The sequence below is a fragment of the Erythrolamprus reginae genome, chromosome 2 (genome assembly GCF_031021105.1).
Source record: "Erythrolamprus reginae isolate rEryReg1 chromosome 2, rEryReg1.hap1, whole genome shotgun sequence".
Classification (NCBI taxonomy): domain Eukaryota; kingdom Metazoa; phylum Chordata; class Lepidosauria; order Squamata; family Dipsadidae; genus Erythrolamprus; species Erythrolamprus reginae.
In genome coordinates, this window is record NC_091951.1 from 209,918,018 (window position 1) to 209,937,741 (window position 19,724).

Sequence of the window (19,724 nt, forward strand, 5' to 3'; positions counted from 1 at the left end):
TGGTGCTGAGGTTTCATACTACCTTTATCTATTAATTGGGATTAAAGCTAGCTCTAGCATCATCTAGCATGCATGGAGCTGTGGGGTCATAGTGCATGGCTCAATACAACTGTTATAAAAAGAGAGAATGCACAAATGCTATGCTTGATTCATTGGAAGGGAATTAAATATAAAAATGTCAATGTAACTATGGCATTATGACAGATGCTGAGATTTTACTTTGAACATTATGTATGGTTACCATATTTTAAAGAGAATACTGTATTTTTTAAAAAAAAAGAACAACCATAATATTTAGAGGATTGGAGTAACTCTCCAGCAAGGAGAATATTTAGGCTTTTTTACTTTGAATTGGAAGCATGAATAAAATTATTAAATTGCCTTCAGATAGAAAATATGGCAGAAATTTGGATTACTCATTGAAGTGAAAAGATTGCTGAAAAAAGATAGTATTTCATTATATAACGTATTGTTAAATTATGCCATGTGCTTCCACGAGATGTGGCAATGCCAATGACCATTCATTTAAATTGTTTTAAAATGGGGCTGAACAATTCATAGAATTCTTGATTATTCCTTGTTTACTACCTTGTATATCAGTCATCATATTTTAACAACTAATAGCTGCCTGGGGAGCTGTAATAGAAGAGGATGATTGTGCTTCTTTCCATGCTTATAGAGGACATAGGTAATGGCTTTGAAGGACAGGAGAAAGAGTGGCTATCAAGACAACAACCAGCTTAAATAGGATTTGAGCCCAGGCCAAGGAGCTAATTTCAGAAAATATCTCAGACACTTTCTTTCTAGTTTACTTGAAGATAAAGAGAGGAAGGGGAAAGTACATTCAGACTTGCAACATTCCATTACTATGACTATTACCATAAAAATAGTCCATCTTCTTGGCATTGGTTTCTTAGCCTGGTCTATCTAGTAGAGACAACAATGCTGCCTGATGGGAAAGAAGAATGCCAGATAAGATGGGCACAGGTTTTTATGTTGTTTTAATTCTTCAGAACTGGCCAGAGTTTGTCATAAGGTGGACAGCAACATAAATGTTTTAAATAAGTAAATAAATAAGTTGGCCCCGTAATGTTTTACTTTGTTTTCTTTGTTGCAGGCAATGTATGTATATATGAAAGCTGCCTTCCTTAGCATGCTGCCTGCCAATGAGCCACGGCCCTTTGGTGAAGTAGAGGTTGAACTTTTTAGGTAAAAGTTTTTGAAAGTTGGGGGCAATTTAAGATGATTATTCTAAAACATTGTTTCTCAGTCTCAAGAATTTTAAGATGTTGGACTTCAACTCCCAAAATTCCCCAGCCAGATTTAAAGAGTTTTCTCTTGTTCCAATGGTAAAACTGACTACAAATTCTCAAGGTTAGGAATCTATAGATTTACAATGGATTTGCCACAGATGTTTTTGCACAATGAATGAATGAATTCCTTGTGAATGAATGTTGTTAAAAGGTAGAAGCATCAATGTCTTACTTAAGGACTACATGTAAAGGATGGTGATTTAAAGTTTGATGTGGCAGAATTGGATTAAATTGTTTCTACATTTTCTTAGGATTTCTAATTTTTACATACCTGCTTTTACCCTACAGGCAGGTTTCCTCTTTCAAACAGAGAATTGCTGGGAAATCACCACCCACAGAGAAATTTGCCATTCGTAAAGCAAGGCGCTACAAATCACGTGACCTGGTTCCCTTACCTGTGCCAGCCCTGGTAAGGATAGAAAGTTGATCTCTACTATTTTGCAACACAGAGTCTCATAGGAGGAGGTGGTTTCTTCATAGTTATGCCAAGCTGACAGTCTTTATATTTGGTCCATGAACTGCAGGTCAAAAGTGAAAACTGGAATGGATGTTCTTCCTAAATTATCTTTGCACACTGTGTATATACACAACTGAGAAACATATTCTTGGGCATATTCTCCCATTCATATACGTTTGTTTGTTTGTTTATTTATTTAAGTTGAAAGGGACCTTGCTTCTTCTTACAAACTTTTCTACTTAAGAACCTGGTCATGGAATGAATTAAGTTTGTAAGTAGAGGTACCACTGTATATGTGTTTGTTTACATACGGTGTGTGTGTGTGTTTATTTCATGAACCAGATGCATTTTGCAAGGAAAAAATATGGGTGGGGCGAACCATTACTTTTGTAAAGTAATGGTTCGCCCCACCCATATTTTTTCCTTGCAAAATTGTAATATAACAAGAGACAAGATGCTAAGGTCTATTGTGATTCTACTTAATTGAGATTTGTCAGAGAAGTGCCTGCCAACAATGGATCTGCATGCTCCAAATGGTAGGATTTTTACAGAACAGGAACCAACTTCTTACTCTTTCCCAGATAGCGTTGTATCTATAGATTAAGAAATAATCTCAGTAAAATTATAATATGATTTTTTTTAAAAAAGTACAAAATTACAGGAGGAAAACACATTTGCCACACTAAGATTGGGTTCTCTGCCTTTTGTATGCACAGAGCTTAATTTCAAACCCGTATCTGAATTGTATAATTGCATCCTAAGAGACCTTCAGAATCAGTAAGGGGAAAAAAGCTCTACTTTAACACTAATGCATTGGCTGCTATGGAACCTGAATTTTCTGGCTCAGAAGATAAGAGATCCAGGATAGTTTAAAACTATCACTTTTAAAGGAAGGAACTAGGTATGTTTCCTGCTAAAACATCCATAACTGGCTGTGAATGTGCAGTCACCATCTTTTGAAGGCAGATAGTAATTAAAATGGAAATTATTAGGGGACTGTTGTGGGGCCTTGTCCACCAATTGATTCTTTCAAAATGAAAATAGTAATATTAAACAATGTGTAAGCAATGTGTAAGCATACAGTATAGTTTGGCTCACTTGGCGGGGAGCTCAGGAGTGAAATTTTTGGTTCCCTGGTATGCCTTCAAATCAATTTCGACTCCTATGACTACCTGATCAAGTCCCTGCAATTTTCTTGGCAAGATTTCCATTTTTTCTTTTTTAAGGCTGAGGTAGAATGACTGGCCCAAAATCACTTAGTTGGTTTCATATCTAAGACATTATTAGAATTCAGTCTCCTGGTTTCTAGCCTAGGGCCATCACCACCATGCCGAACTGATTCTTCCCTGATGCAGAATGATAAAATATGCCTCCTTCATTTATAGCTGCTGCTACAATTCTGAGTAACAGAATAATAGACGTAGAAGGGACCTTGGAAGTCCTCTAGTCCAACCCCCCTGCTCAAGCAGGAGACCATTCCAGACAAGTGGCTGTCCAGGGTGTTCTTAAAATTCTCCAGTGATGGAGCATCCACAAACTCAGAAGGCAAGATGTTCTACTGGTTAATTGTCCTTACTGTTAGGAAATTTTTCCTTAGTTCTACATTGCTTCTCTCCTTGATTAATTTCCAACCATTGTTTTTTGTCTTGCCGTCTGCTGCTTTGGAAAATAGGATGAACCCATTCATCTTTGTGGCAGCCCCTCAAATATTGGAACATTGACAGCATGTCATCTGTATTCTTTCTTTTGACCTGGTCCTTTCTTTTACTTCTTTTCACTTTCTGTGTTGGCTTTATCTTTTTTTCAGGAAATGATGTACATGTGGAATGGATTTACAGTGTTGGGCAAACAGCAAGAGTTGTTGGGAGGAACTTTAGAAACTCTGATACAGGCTGAGAAGCGGCTCCAAGAAGCACCAGGTAGCACGCTGGCTTCCTACACATAGAACAAAGTTGGTATCAACAGTCAGAATTTCCCCAGCTTAGCAACATAGTCATCATCAGGTTCCTTGATCCACCTTACCTTTCAATTTAAATATGGGAATCAGCAGGCTGCAAAAACACTGGCATAATCTTTATTTCCAAAAATGACTCTGGTTTACAGCCATGCTTTCTCAGAAAATAAGAATTTATTAGACTTGTATGCCACCCCTCTCCGAAGACCCGGAGCGACTCACAACATGCAATACAAACAATATGTATACAAATCTAATAGTTAAAAACAGTCAACTAAAAACCCATTATATAAAAAACAGTCAGTCTACTCAATTACATCCATACATAACATTTGACGGTCAGAGAAGAAGAGGGCATGATCTAGCTGCCCCATACCTGGTGACATAGTCTTCAAAGTCTTGCAGAAGGTGAGGAGGGTGGGGGCAGTATGAATCTCTGAAGGGAGCTGATTCCAGGGGGCTGGAGCAGCCACAGAGAAAGCTCTTCCCTTAGGTCCCACCAGACGACATTGTTTGGTTGACGGGACCTGGAGAAGGTCAACTCTGTGGAACCTTATCGGCCGCTGGGATTTGTGCGGCAGAAGGCATTCCCATAAGTAATCTGGTCTGATGCCACGTAGGACTTTATAGGTCATCAGCAATACTTTGAATTGTGTCTGGAAACCAATTGGCAGCTAATGTAGGCCGCGGAGTATTGGAGAAAAATGGGTGTATCTGGGGAGACCCATAATGGTTCACGCAACCGCGTTCTGCACGATTTCCGAACACTCTTCAAAGGTAGCCCCATGTAGAGAGTGTTGCAGTAGTCGAACCTCGAGGTGATAAGGGCATGAGTGACTGTGAGCAGGGACTCCCTGTCCAAATAGGCAATAAACAATAACCAATTGAAGCTCTTGTTTAGGAAAAGAATCATTCTATAACAAAGACCTGGAATAAGTGATGGGTTGTATTCTGATCAAAGTGTCTTAACTGGTTGTGTCCTTCTTTGTGAATTTTTTTATGAATAGGCAAGCTTCCCTCTCCAGCAGTGGTGGGTTGCTACCAGTACGGGAGAGGACGGTGCACTGGTAGCACAGGGTGTGCTGTGCACGCAGTGTCAGTTCCCTTGTGAGCATGTGTGTGTGTCCCAGACTATTTTTTGCTTCGTGCAGATGAGCAGAAGCAAAATCTTGCAAGGGGATGCGCATGTGCATGAGATTTCAGTGGTTTTTTGCTTCTGTGCGTGCACAAAAAAAAAAAATCACCAAAATCCCCTCGCAAGGTTTTTCCTTCCTGCACATGTGCAGAAGGTAAAACACGCTGGGATGTGTGCGTGGACACGCAAGAGAACCAAAGCTGCATGCACAGCACACCGGCAGTGGCGGTAATGGCAATCCACCCCTGCTCCCCACCATCCATTTTCTATGAGCATCAAACATGATTTTAACATTTTAATCTATCAATTCAAAAAGGAAATTAGTCTTGGGGATATTTTGGGGGAAATGGAGAATTAGGGAGAAATATCTATATTAAACCAAGCAGCAGGGATAAAAGTCTACATTAAAGTGAGGGAGCTATTTTTCATAGCAACTCTCCCCGCCTCCAGCTTGTTTTCAGTTTTGGGGTAGAAACTGCCTACAGACTTTGGGAATATCTGTTGTGAATCCCTGCCATCTAGAACCCAGTCCTTTTTGCTGGGCATTCTTGTTTACCTTAATACCAAATTATGGTGTTTTTGGTAAGACGTAGTTTAGCAGATACTTTATTCTTAAAAAATAAGGTTGAATTAGCTTGGGTGACTTTTGGTCATTCAGCCTCTCAGATCAGCCTATTCCACTGTTGTGGGGGAAAATTGGATTTTTTCCTGCACTGTACTGAAGAACCAACTGCATAATGTTTATGGACCCATGCAGCTCTATAATTCTGTTTTATGTACCGTATGAATCTAAAGTCCTGGAGGTAAAGTGGAATATTCACCTGATTTTTTACAAATAATATCTCCTTGTACATTTTGGAAGGGTAATCTGTTTTTGCAGTTTAGCTGTTCGGCATCACACACAATCTGTTATAGAGGTGCAGGCAAGTAGAGTACAAGTAGAGTAAGCAACCTGCCTGCTTCATGAGTAATATGAATGGAAATATTGCCAATTAGCCATACTGCAAAGTAGAATATACGGTAACTGCTTAGCATGGTTAACCTTTCTTCTGCTCTTTCCATTTCTCTTCCCACAATTTCCTCAGCCAGTGAGTACCAGGTAGATGACCAGTGTCTCGTGTTACTTCTCAAAGGTCTAGTCTTCAAGCATTTGCACAGTTTGACCGAGGCTGAGGCATGCTTCAGTGCTATCCATAGCAGGTATGATGCAGGTCTCTGATAAAAAATTGAAATTTTGGGGGAAAAAATTGGGGGTTGGGGGAGGTGAGGCATTGTTGACTGTTGACTGTTTTGGGAACTTAATTCCAACCTATTTGGAGGGCTTAGATCAGGGGAAGCTGCACTACAGCCAACCAGTAATGTGGAGCCAAACTTTTTACTGCCACACTGTGGATGTGACTTATTTTGTGGGTGTGGCTTGATGGTCATGTGACTGGGTAGTAGTGGTTTCCTGGCCATTTGACTAGGTGGGAGTGGCTTGAATGATAATCATTGTTCTAGTGAACTGTCAAGTCCTCGGCTTACAACTTCACACTCCCACACTCTCCTTCCTGGATCGCCCCCCGCCTCAGGTGAACAGGTGCTGATTAGCTGTTCAGAAAAGAGGGTGGCGGAAAAGGGTCCCCCACAACTCCTACCAGTGCTGGTCTGTCTGCTGCTTTCCAAGGAGGAGGACCAGAGGGGGGGAATTTAAAAATACCGGAAAGCTGAGGGAGAGTTACAAGGTTATTATTGCCACACAATGCCTTTTAATCTCAGCTGCGGGCAGAGTGAGGGCTTCGCATTCCACCCTGTCCTGCCTGCTGCCCACCCATGCAGCCAACCCTGGAAAACTTCCAGCTTTCTATCTGCTTACAGTGAGAAGAAGATCAGGTATGATCATTACTTGGTACCTAATGCACTATTGGAATTGAGCCTGCTGTATGTGGCACAAGGACAAAATGAAGAGGCTGTGCAGTTGCTCCGCAGGGCCAAGTAAGTAAACACTAAGCATATCTCTTAATATTTTACCCTTGAAGTTATAGCTACTTCATAGCTTAACAGCATTTGAGATGGTTTTATAATCTCATGAAAGGCCCAAAGGTGCTTGCTAGCTACCTAGTTATATTTCCTTTGTTCCCCAAGTTCTTAGTAAGTTTAAGTAGGATGAAGAACTAGCAAGCTTAGTTACTCTGAGTCAAACCACTTGATTAGAAATTTAATAAGCAAATGTGTATTTCCCAGGCTTGCTCATTGCATTTCTTTTTATTGGATCACATTCATCTGATCTATAGACATTTATTTATTTAAACATTTATATAGCTGCCCATTGTTCAACCATTTCTGGGTAGACCCCAATTTTTTAAAAACTCATATAAAATCATTTTAAAAACTATAAACCTCAACCAGTTAAAACATAAAAGATTAGAAATAACAAAAACCTGGAAGCCACCCATGTTAATGTACCATCATCTAATCTTCTCCTGATTCTTGGGGGGGGGGGGGGGGAGGTTTTCAAAGCCGGCTTAGAGAAAGCTAAAAAAAATGGAGTCCTGCCAAACTTCAAAAGGCAAGTGTTCCATAGGACAAGGACTGCCAGGGAAAAGGCACAAATCATAGATCTCAAGAGGTGACAACATTTGCAGAAGGAACTAGGAACGTGCTCACCCTATCTAACCTGGTAGGATCCTTTGGACATCTACCTTAGGACACATCTACAAAATATCAAATATTAACCTGGATTCCTGTAATAGTTTTTGGTGTAGAGAATATATAGGTCTGATATAAGAGATATAACAATTGTTGAATGCTTTTCCTACCAGGAACAATTACAAAAATTATTCAATGGAGTCACGAACACTGTTCCGGATCCACGCTGTATTGTCCAAACTTAAGGCCAGCCAGGAAGAAAATGATGCAGATGGAACCAGTCCTTCTTAAGGCAACGGGTTTCCTCACAAACTGTTGTTAGGGGTGCTTGGACCAAAGAAAGAACTGCCAAAATATGAGGGCCTGGGATGCTGTCTTCCTCCTGGGGTGGGCCTATTTGAAAGAGGGTATTGTAATTGTACTTCTGGGTTTCTGGCCCAGTGTTTGATGTCTTACAATGAGCATGGATGGGTCTTACCTAACTGAATTTTAGTTTCCCAAACCAGGGAGTAGCTATGAAAATGCTGGTTGCTAATTAATGAAGCTGACAGGAGCAGCCTTTCTTCAATATTCTATATGTTATCTCAGAGTCAATCCAAATGAGGGCTACATTTGTCCTATTTTCTGTCCTGTTCAATCTCATCATAACTTTAAAATAACACGGAGGTTTCAGCAGGGGTGGGCTGCTGCCCAGACGGGGGGGAACGCAGTGGGGTAGCGAAAATGGAGCTCCAACCCAGAGCACCCAATTTGCACTGAAAGATGTTGAAAGAAAATGCAGGGCATCCTGCATAAGCCATACCCACAGTGTGGTAGTAAAAATTTTGGTAGCCCTTCACTGTGTTCCAGCCTCCTAATGTAATTTAAAAAAAAATTCATGTGAAATCCTCACCCACTTTCTTTCTCAGTCTGTGCTCCTTAACCAGCAAGGCATATCAGATGGTCCTTCCTGTCACATTGGGAGTCAGCTTAATAGTGCAATTAATTCAGCAAGGACTTCCAGTTTTGGCTGGAAACATAATAGAACCTCAACTCTCTGCAGTGGCCTTCTCTTTTTCAAAAGAAGAGATTTTTTTTCTTTACGAAACGTAATCTGCTCAATCTCTATTTAAGAACATTTCTAAATGTTGGAAAGTGATTTAAAATGTTTACAGCATTGGGGATGGGTGTAAACAAAATCCCTTAAAGCACGAAGCAGTTTATATTGCAGAATGATGAATAGCAACTGGACATTTTCAAAGCTTAACTATGTTCAGAATTCTGATCACTTCAATACTCACCCCAGTATTTTCTTAGCTGATCAATTTGGCAAAAACAGGCTCTTATCCGTTTTCAACCTGATTATTACATTAAACAACTAAGATTAGTTCCACAGATTTACTGGGCTATTGAAATATGGTTTTATTTCCTTTTTTAAAAGCAGTTTCAATGCCTTTGTTGGTTGTTTAATCCAGTGTTTCCCAACCTTTTTTGAGCCGCGGCACATTATTCATATTTTCAAAATCCTGGGGAACACTGAACGGGTGGGGTGGGTGGGGGGGGTAGCTAAAGAAAAGTTTTGACAAAAAAAAATCTTCCTCCATTTCGCTCTATTTCTCCCTCACTTTTTCTCTCTCTTCCTTCCTTCCCTTCTTTCTCTCTCTCCATCCCTCTTTCTTTCTTCCTCTCTTTTTTGCTCTCTTTCTCTCTCCCTCCTTCCCTCCCTATGTCTTTCTCTCTCCCTTGCTCTCTCTGCCTCTCTTGCTATCTCTCTTTCATTCTCTCTCTTTCTTTCTCTCTCTTTCTCTCTCTCTTGCTATCTCTTTCTCTCTCTCTGTCTCTCTTTCTCTCTTTCTCTCTCTTGCTAGCTCTTTCTTTCTCTCTCTTTCTCTGTCTCTCTCTCTGTGCCTCTCTTGCTATGTCTCTCTTGCTCTCTCTCTCTCTCTCTCTGCCACTCTTGCTATGTCTCTCTTGCTCTCTCTCTCTTTCTCTCTCTTCCTTTGTTCTCTGCGGAGGCCGGCGAAGGTTTTTCTTATTTTAAATGTTCCGGGTGGCAGGGGGATGCGGAGCCCGCACGCACCCCCCCCCGACATTCCAAATCCTGCCTCAGCTGTGAGAAGAATGCCTGCCCCGCCTATCCTATAGCCCTTTCGCTGACAGCCTGGGACAAAAGCGCTCGGTGAAGGGACTGCAAGAGGGGACGGGCGGGCGTTAGCAGCCGGATGAGGAGGACGAGAAGTCGCTGCAGCCACCCCCAATCCCCCTTCCCTGGGTGCCTTCCAAAGGCCCCTGGAAAAAGGCAGGAGGTAGCAACGAGGCGCGAGGACAAGCAGGCAGCTTGGCGGAGGGGAAGTGCTGAGGGACTCTCCTCCTTCCCCACCCCCGCGCTTCTCTCCCGCCCTGGCTTTTGCTTCGCCCACAGATTTCCCCGCAGTTCAAAAGGAGGCAAGAGGTGGCCTGGATGAAATTGCGGGGAAATCATGGGGCGAAGCGAAAGCCAGGGCGGACTCGCAAAGGCGGGCTCAGGCTGCATGAGGAGAAAGAGGCGGAGGGAAAGAAGGCGACGGCATTGGAACCTGCAGCTCGGTGGGCGTCTCCTCGTGGGATAGAATCCTCTCTTTCTCATGCTGCTCCCACCATGGCTGCATGCAGTCCCAGTGCCCCTGGCTGAAGGTCGTCCTGTGGCTGGTCTTGGGCTTTACGTTTGCTTCCTGGTTCCCTCTCCTCCCTCCGCCTGTGTCTACCGCCAGCGCTTCATTCCTCGGAGCTGCCGCTTCCTTCCAGGCAGCCCAGCCACGCTGCCATAGAAAGTGCAGAGGTTATTGCCGCCACCTCTGCCTCCACTCAGGGAGCCATCGTGGTTGAGCTGAGCGAGAGGAAAAGGCGCGGTGACCACGGTGGCTCCCTGAGTGGAGGCAGAAGCGGTGGCAATAACCTCTGTGCTTTCTACGGCAGCGTGGCTGAGCTGGACGGAGGGAAGCGGCAGCTCCCACTCGAGGAACCCACGGCAACGGGCGACGGCTTGGTGGAGGCGACGGCGGGAGACACAGGCGATGGGAGGAGAGGGAACCAGGAAGCGACTGTGAAGCCCAAGATCATCCACAGGACGACACTCAGGCAGGGGCGCCGGCAGCGCCCCGCCCAGCTGGAGCTTCTCGCGGCACATCTGGCCATGTCTCGCGGCACACTAGTGTGCTGCGGCACACCGGTTGGGAAGCGCTGGTTTAATCGACCCAGGACATTACTTGCCATACTGTTACTCAGGACTTGCTTGTTAGGCATACAACTAAGCCAATAAGCCAATATGGTTTTTGTTGTACTTGCTTGCATTCCTTATTTTAAAATTACATTTGGTGTAATTAGCATTAACAATGAAGGAAAGGAACAAGGGGGACATTTTGGCATCTTTTATTGTGTGGTCATAACATTTGAACATGCTATTTCTCATCCTTTTTACTTGCTATTCTGGCTTCCCTTACCTTTGTTGTTAGTATTTCTCCACCTAAAAACAATTTTCATAGAGTGAGTAAAGCCTATTATGTTAAATGGCACTTAAATTGTCAGTTCCTGTTATAGTAGCACTTACATATGGTAACTTAAATGGTGAACAGTTCATTTAGATCATTGGGATTGAGCAGCATAGAAGTCAAATTAATTAAATTAAGTTAAATTAAATTTATTAGCCAAAATAGAATCAAATGACATTCCAAGATAGTATGTGGGTTAATCCCATTGACCAATACATTTCATACCTTTGTGTTCTTGAAACATTATAGCATAGGCTTTTTCACAAATATGCTTTTCCCAAAAGCAACTGGCCTTTCTTGGTTTTTTCTGAACTACAGAACTGAAGAAGCTTATTGAATGAGAAGCAAAATGTTTTTTAAAAAACCAAGAAAGTCCAGTTACCTTTTAGAAAAGCACCAATTGGGAAAACCATGATTACCTCCAAATATATTAAACATAACATTTGGTTGCCCAATGTGGATCATATTAATTCTTATTCAAACTAACAGCAAACATCAACTAGATAATGTTATACCACACAATGTGACTATATTAACATAACCAGGCACAGAAAAGCACATTCGAAAGTATATAGATAATATAGTTTGGCATATTCTTCAATGACTGAATATAAATGAAATCAATACTATTTCTGTTGTTTTGTAGATTTATTGCGAAAACACACGTTTATTGTTGCTTGAGTTATCCTTTGTTTGATGTTGGTTGTCATGTTTTATCATTATGCACCTAAAAGAATAAAAATATATAGAAAGTATGAATCCATAGGATCTTATAAGCCACCTTGAAAAACAAGGTGATTCAGTGTTTAGGGTGCTAGATAAATAACCATAAGACCCAGGTTCTATTCCCTTTAGGCGCAGAAACTAGCGGGATGATCTTGAGTCAACCACTCTCAATTCTTGATTGGAAAGTTAAAATATCCTAGAAGACAGCAATGACCAACATTCTGTAATGTTGCCAAGAAAACGGCATGGACCTGTCCATTAAGTTGCCAAAATGCCAAGATAAATGCAAAGATCATCCAGCCCAGGGATTGGATCTACAGTAGTCCTAAAATCCACTAAACTGGTCTGACATGTGACCCTCATTTGAAAACTTCCAACAAGGGAGAATCAAGCACTGCTTAATAGTGCTGGCCATCATGAAATTACTTCTAATATTCAACTTCAATTTCTTTTTTGTTTTTAATTTACTGGCTCTTGTCTTACTCTCATCTTTTTCAAGGAACATATTGACCCACTCTTGCACAACAGCTTTTTGGATTGGTTGATTATTGTATCCTTATTTTTCTCCTTTGCAAACAAAACACGCACAGACATTGCACAAAGTGCTTGGTTTCCAGATCTGTTAACATCTTGATATTAATTCTTATTAATTCTTATTTCTTATTTTTGTCTAATCCTAATAGCAATACCTATAGCATTTAGACTCATATACTGCTTCACAATGCTTTACAGGAAATAAACATTTTGCCCCCAACAATCTGGGTCCTCATTTTACCATCTTGGAAGGATGGAAGACTGACACAATATCCCAAGTGGTCTGGCCTGCAGAGACAATGGAATGATTATGTCCTGTGATCATGTTGTTTCTATTAATGTAGCTGAAGATTGCATTTGCCCTGTCTCACATTGCTTACTCAGCTTCAGTTGATGACACAGTAGTATACCTAATTACCCCCAAGTCATTATTCCTGTATCCTTCTATTTGAATCTTCCTACTCCAATACAAGGCTATGTATTTGTCATGGCCCAATATCACTCTGCTGGCTTTGTCCTATACACACAAACCTGTCAAGGTCAGTTTAAAGTGTGATTTTCATCCAAAAGTGGTATTTCTCAACTGCTTGGTGTCTTTTAAGATGTCCAAATATATTAAAAATACCTAAGATTACTACAAAATATTAGCCATTCTTTCCAGCTTGTTTCATCTACAAATCTGATTACCTTTTTCAGTCCATCTTAAAGGTTGAATAGCACAAGCCCCATTATCTTCAGGGTGATGCACCCCTCATTATCTTCAGGGTGATGCAACACCATACAGTATATTTACAGACATCTCAATCCAATTGTCAGGATGAACAGGGAATTCAGATCTAAGTTACTGCAAAATGATTACAAATTACTGTAAATTCCTACTTACCATGATACAATGGTAAGGAACTCTTCCCTAACAATGACAACATGCCATGTAAGAAAACAGAGGCGCACAAAATACTGGTTCCACTAAAATATGAAATAGCAAAATAAGAAAGCCGGTAAAAATTCATAGCTCAAAAAATATTTTGAATTATAATTTGAAAAGTGGATTATATAATGTAGCAATGAGAAGAATCTTGGTTCTAATACTGATCAATCTTAAATTCATTTATATAATAATAATTTCCATAAGGAATTTTACTTCTGCTTAATGAAAGCTGGGGCTTAAGCTATGTATCCACTACCTTCCATTTTTAATATTTTTTTAAAAACAGAAAAAGGATTTTTTATAAACACACAAAACAAGCTTCCTCCAAATAATTGTTCATATGCATTGTATCAATAGTTCTTCCAAAGGAAATAGCAATAATAGGTTGGAGAATATATGTTGTTTGGGTTTGAACTAGTGTCACCAGTTTCCCAAAGTCGGGTAGAAAATAAGGAACTGCCAAGAGGCCTTTAAGAGATTGTACAAGTATGTGTCATTTTGAGGATCTAATTAATCACAAAAGAAAAACAAATCTTTTATTTACAATATTGTTAGATACCGGTAGCAAGAAATTTGACCTGCATTGAATATTTCTCTTTGGCTCCCTACTTTTCATAGGCTACATTCATTAGACCACTATCAAAATAAATGCCTATGCAGAGATTCAACAAAATTCTGCTTGTTTTGCCACTAGAGGGAACCAGAGTATTAAATTACAGGTACTGATACAAATATTTCTGAATCTGCCACTGTGGACCTGGACTAAAAACCTTTTCAGTAAGCAATGTGTAATGAAGGCAGCCTACCATCTGCTTTTTACACAATGCCACACTAAGCATCAGCCTCTCCTTCAGCTTCAGTGTGCATAGGGGGCTAAAGCTGAATGGGTTATGTGTAGTGTTTTTTTAAAAAAGGGCAAAAAGTGTTCAGTGGATAAAACTGATGAACATTGTTCACAAATGAAAATTGAATGGAAATTGACTCCATTAGTCTTGGGCTCAATTCAAGGTGTTGGTCATTACCTTTAAAGCAGTGATTTTCAACCTTTTTTGACCCACGGCACATTTTTTACATTTACAAAATCCTGGGGCACACCAACCAAAATGACACAAAATAACACTCTAAGACACTCTTTTTCCATCCCTGTCTCCTCCCCCCCTTGTGTGTGTGTGTGTGTGTATACATACTCTTGAACCATTTCCAAAAACAGGAGAGGTTTTTTTCTCTTACTCTTTGGGTGCTTTTTATCATATGCTATCAAGAATCACTTCTCTCTCTCTTTTGTTTCTCTCTTGCTGTCTTTCTTTCTCTTGCTTTTTTTTCTTTCTCTTCTCTCTTGCTCACTTTCTTTCTCTCACTTTCTTTCTCTCACTCTCTCTCTTGCTTTCTTTCTCTCTCCCCACTCTCTCTTGCTCTCTCTCTTACACCATGCCGGCAACAGCAGCATTGGTCAGTAGCTGCAGGGCAGCGGCTAGAGCTCCAGGATGGAGGCACTGACGGCGGTGGATGGACGTGTTGCTGGACACTGTACATACTGGTGCTGCACTGGGCATGGCTGCAGGGTTGGCACCTCCATTCCAGCCCAGCCAGCGGGCCAGTGCAGTGCCAGCATGTACAGCGTCTAGCAACACATCCAGCCGTCGTCGTCAGTGCCTCACAGTCGACCGCCCTGCCGACACCCTGCGGCTACTGCCTGGTGCCACTGCTGCTGGCGCCCTTCTGCTCCTGCTGCCAGCACCCTCCCGCCGGGCCCCAAAGCTCACCTGCTGCTGTCGCCGCCAGGGAGCTCCAGCCGGGCAGAGCGCTGCAGCTGCCGGAAAACCTGGAAGGTGTGAAGAAGGAAGCTCAACTTCTGGTCTCGCAACTTTTTGCTCTTTGCGCCTTCAGCAAAAAGTTGCGAGACCGGAAGCTGAGCTTCCTTCTTTGCAGCACACCTGACCATGTCTCGTGGCACACTGGTTGAAAAACACTGCTTTAAAGACCTACATGGCTTAGAGCCAACTATCTCTGAGACAGCCTTCTACCTCAGATCCCAGCGACCAATAAGGACCCACAGTGGGTCTTCTCTGGATTCTGTCAGCTAAACAGTATCGGCTGGTGGGGCCGCGGCGGAGAGCCTTCTCTTGTGGTGGCTCCTACTCTCTGGAATCAGCTACCTCCCGAGATCCAGATTACCCCCACCTCACTGGCCTTCCGGAAACCTTTAAAGACTTGGCTTTTCTGGCAGGCCTGGGACTGTAGATTGGATGGTGTGCCATTGAGATCTGACCATAATTGGCATGTATGGCTTTTCTTTACTGTGGGTTTTAAATGGTTTTGTTTTTCAATTTCCTAATATTATACTATATATTTTATTTTTTTCTTTGGTTGTAAGCCGCCTAGAGTCCCTAGGGAATTGGCTGGCATACAAATTGAATAAAATAAAATAAATAAACATCTGTAAAAGATAGAGGATCAAGCCAAAATCATTATTTGCTTTGATGCAGCAAATCCTTATTTGGTGGGCTCAACGATCCCAGCTGTATGGAATGCTGCAGGAAGTGTAATGGCATTCAATCCAGATTCAATCCAGAATTCAGCCAAAATGCTGAAAGTTATAGTCCGGAAAGCTGGTATAGAATTGTGAATGAAGCAGGGCAAATATGCCAAAATCCAGAGCAGATTTTCATAGCACAAGTTCATGTGTATTTGCATACATCTTTAGTGTGAATCCTACACAAACTGAGAAGAGTGAACTTAGGCAAGGAATGGGAAATATTATCAACTTTATTACTTAGCCTTTCAACTAGTATCTTCGTTGCCATGTACAACTGTAATAGATTCAATACTTTATATTCTTTTACCTTTAATAAGAGGCTGAAGGAATAATGTCAGGAACATTCCTCCTTTGTAGCATTTTTGATGACAAAGTTTCAAGTTAAATTTAGTAATGTTACTATTCAGAAATGTACCAAACAACATCCTGTGAAAATTCTAGGCAATAATTATCTATGACACAATCTTAGGGTGGTGCTATAGCTCAGTGGTCTGGACACAGGACTTGTCGGCTGCAAAACCAAAGCCCAGTTTTGACACCTAAGCATCATGCAAGTTCGAAAGCATACAAATGCAAATAGGTACCACTTTGGTAGCAAGGTAATGCTGGTCACATGACAAAGGAAATGTCTCCGCAAAGCACAGGCTAAATGACCTTGAAATGGAGATGCGCGGCACCCCCTATTACACAACCTTTTTTTAGATGCCTAAGAAATATATTTAACAACATTTTGTCATTTGTTTAAAAATATTTTTTTTAAATTTAAAATGCCAGATATATTTATTTAACAAATTGTATATGGCAGTCAGTTCAGCAACCCCCAAACTTTGTTGCTTGGCAGCATTGGGGGGGGGGGGGAGAAACAGGGCTGCAGAAGCAGTGCAGTGGCATGCGCACACGCAGATCCATCCCCATAACAGAAGTCTTTGGGGCACCATTTCCTTCAGGCTTCTCCATGCCAAAAGTTTTTGCAAAGGGACAGAAGGCCTGAAACAGCACGAAATTGCTCCCACAAAGTGTTTCGTCCCTTTCCAAAAGCTTTTGCCAGGGAGAAGAGAAGCCTTTGGGAGCGCAGCCTCATGGAGGCTGCCTGATGCTTGAAAATCTGATCAGCTGTCCTGCCCAGGCAGCCTTGTTGAGTCAGCAAAGCTCAACAAGTCCCACTCAGCTTCTGCTCTGTGTTTCACTTTTGGAGCATCAGGAGCAAGCGGCTTCATGGCCTAGTTCTGCATAGGCAATGGCCTGATAGTGGACCGGAGATTGGGGACCCTTGAGCTACATGGTAGAAACAGAGCTTGCTCTTTTGAAAAAAAAATTCACAGAATGCCTTCACTAAAAAAACCCCCCATTGTTAAAGCTCCAAATGGTCATAGCAGGGCAGAGAAAGGACTTTAGATTGTTCTGTACAGTGAAATATTCCTCATTCCATAAGAATTCTAAGTTGGCCTTTAATGCATGATGAAAAGTGCAGTAAATTGAATGGGCCTCTGAGAATTGTATGTCATAATCTGTAGGTAGATTTATTTCAAAAACTGATAATAGTTTTTTAGACATCATTTTGTTCATCCATCTCCTTGTTATCTGGAGCCGAGGCAAGAATTTTGCTTTCCATTGCTTTTTTGGCCAGAATCCCCCTCATACGTTTTTTCTCCTCCTTTTGCTCCATACGTTTAATCTTCTCCCTTTCCATCACCATCTCTTGGAATTCAGGACTGTGATGATCCAGGTGATAGCCATATTGTTCCCGGGCCTCAGCCAGTAACAACCGCCGTCGTTCTTTTTCTTGCTGTTCTTTGAGCTTGCGTTTCTGTTTTTCCCTCTGCCAGTCTTCTATCATCTGTGGCATTTTGGCCATTTTAGCAGCAATTATCTCATCTCTGTAAAGAAAAAGACAAATCTATGAAGCAAATCATCATGTAGCTCCAGACACAGAAATTATGTTTTCAGTTTATTTTCAGCATTTTGACTTTAATGGGTGAATATGTCCATACTAAATAGTTATTCTAACACCAAAGTCTACAATAGCTTTATATTTTAAAATATTCACTTTGGATAGTGTTCCTAGAGATACCATGACACAGATCTAAAAATTGCATTTTATGCCACTTGAATCCTCAAAGTAATGTAGAAAAATCCCAAAGTTATACTGGAGTCTCAAATCAGTGGAAAATTCATATAAATGCCATCTTACCTGCCATCTAACATGAGCATGTTACTCGGATTGCAAATGTACTCCTTAAAAGAGCCTGCAATTTCATATAGAATATCATCTTTCTCTACAGCAGTATTTTTCAACTTTAAGATATGTGAATTTCAACTCCCAAAAGCTCCTAGCTAGCTGGGATTTAAAATCTACACTCCTTAAGTTTGTCCAGGTTGAGAAAAACTGCTCTACAAAAAAGTGGTCCACCAATAGTACTTCCATCTAAATCACTATACTATGCCCTGATTTATTTGACACTTCCATCACTTCATGAGAGAGAAGAAAGAATAAACTCAGACAGCATCTGAAAAGAAGTTGCCTGAGCAAAGCAATCATCCAGCACCTTGCTCTGGAACTGATTTACCAGGCAAGAGCAGCAACACTAAACCATAGCATGGCAATCTCAGTTTTGCTTAGTTTTTATTAATACAAGGATTGTTTGCTCTAAATTTTATGCAATGTTTTGCTTCAAATGGGTACATACATGGTACACTAAGAATGCCTGAGCACAGCTCTATCAGCATTCTTCAAAACAGTTGAAATTACCCAGAATAAAAATGCCTACAAAGCAAACTACATTTAAAATATGCACAATGAGAAAAAAAAAAGGGGGGGAAACCCAAAAAGATTTCTGTCGGTGCAGAAAAAATTGCCCAAAAGATGGACACTGAACAAATACTTTATGAATGCTGCTCTGCTGTGGGAGATATGCTAATCCAGCCTTTGCAACTCACAAATCCTTATTCCTACACCAAAAAGTATCAGAGGTATATAATGTTCATTTCATGTTTCTGCAGGCGGGCTTCCTCTGTTTAGTCCCATTATTCTGCAATAACCTCTCTGACGGGGTTTCGGAAGAAACGGTGTGCAATTGGTCCTCAAGTCCGGAAGTAGTTGGGTAGCTTATAAATCTAATAATTTAAATTAAATCAGAAGCCTAAAGGCCAACTCAAGGGCCATTCCCAAAGTATGTGGTTTATTGGCTCAGTGGCAAATGGGCATTGACAAAGCTCCTTTGATTACACCAGCGTCCCTTAAGGTGTGACCCGGGAGGTCCCCGAAGCTCTTGTCAGGGGTCCGCGAAATCAAAATTACTGGCCAGCCTAGGTTGAAATATAATCCTTAAAAGCAAAATCTTTTTGAGGTCCTCCATAATTTTGCTCCCGAAGCAAAAGATTTAAGAAATAAGGATTATTAGACCGATGTTAAGAAGAGTCCTTCCTTTCAGAAACGACCCAGCGCCGTCCCAGCAAAGGCTAAAATTGCGTCCTGGCGGCCCGGCCACGCAGGAAGGGCGCTCGCACGAGGAGAGGCTTCCCGCCGGGTCTCGCGAAAGGCGGCCACCCGCAACCTCCCTCCCTCTTTCTGCCTCTCTCACTTTTGTCTCTGCTTGGCTTCGGCCTCTTTCTCTTGGGCATCTAGCGACTGCTGCATCTCCTGCAAGGAGGGGTACCAGGCTCTCTCCTCGGCTTCCATTTCTTGCAGCTTCTCCAGCGATGGCCACAACCGGGTCGCGTCCACCCCGGAGGCTTGCCCGTAGCGTCCAAACAGCTTGGCTTCATATTCGGATGTCAATTGCCAGGCCGGAGTGCGCGCGTCGGCAGGGTCCGGACGATAAACTCCCTTCAGTTGTAACTTAAGCGGCTTGGCGTTGTACAGGCGGATGCCACCCAGCAGCAGCCGGCTCGCGCTGGCCGCCATGTTGTAACACACTTAGCAGGTGACCGGAAATAGGAAGGGCGCCATCTTGGAATTAGCCCCCTCCTTCTCCCGTGGGCGGGGCCATCTTGGATGCCGGCGCATG

The 19,724-nt window shown here is 41.8% G+C and overlaps 2 protein-coding genes across 6 annotated transcripts in view; one reads left to right on the top strand and one right to left on the bottom strand.

The window, feature by feature from the left end:
* The window catches only part of LOC139161912 (tetratricopeptide repeat protein 39A-like), a 53,418-nt gene extending 44,550 nt beyond the window's left edge, over positions 1–8,868 (top strand). For 4 of the 5 annotated variants that reach the window (XM_070741659.1, XM_070741658.1, XM_070741660.1 and 1 more), the window contains 6 exons: positions 1,118–1,209; positions 1,602–1,722; positions 3,578–3,689; positions 5,945–6,059; positions 6,717–6,833; positions 7,661–8,868. In XM_070741659.1, the coding sequence (XP_070597760.1) occupies positions 1,118–1,209; positions 1,602–1,722; positions 3,578–3,689; positions 5,945–6,059; positions 6,717–6,833; positions 7,661–7,778 (675 nt within the window). In that variant the 3' untranslated portion in view covers positions 7,779–8,868. The remainder of the gene's footprint in view (positions 1–1,117; positions 1,210–1,601; positions 1,723–3,577; positions 3,690–5,944; positions 6,060–6,716; positions 6,834–7,660) is intronic. The other variant, XR_011558171.1, reaches the window with a different exon arrangement.
* Positions 8,869–15,929: 7,061 nt separating this feature from the next.
* On the bottom strand, positions 15,930–19,681 carry GADD45GIP1 (GADD45G interacting protein 1). The gene is made up of 2 exons (XM_070741616.1): positions 19,299–19,681; positions 15,930–17,594 (listed from the first exon to the last, which is right to left on the bottom strand). The coding sequence occupies exons 1-2, from the start codon at positions 19,619–19,621 to the stop codon at positions 17,264–17,266; spliced, it is 654 nt and encodes a 217-aa protein (XP_070597717.1). The 5' UTR covers positions 19,622–19,681; the 3' UTR covers positions 15,930–17,263.
* Between the last annotated feature and the right edge of the window lie 43 nt (positions 19,682–19,724).

Coding starts and splice junctions, on each gene's coding strand:
- GADD45GIP1 (XM_070741616.1), bottom strand. CDS start 19,621: ATGGCGGCCAGCGCGAGCCGGCTGCTGCTGGGTGGCATCCGCCTGTAC. Junction 17,595..19,298: donor GAAGCCAAGCAGAGACAAAA/GTGAGAGAGGCA, acceptor TTTTCTTTACAG/AGATGAGATAATTGCTGCTA.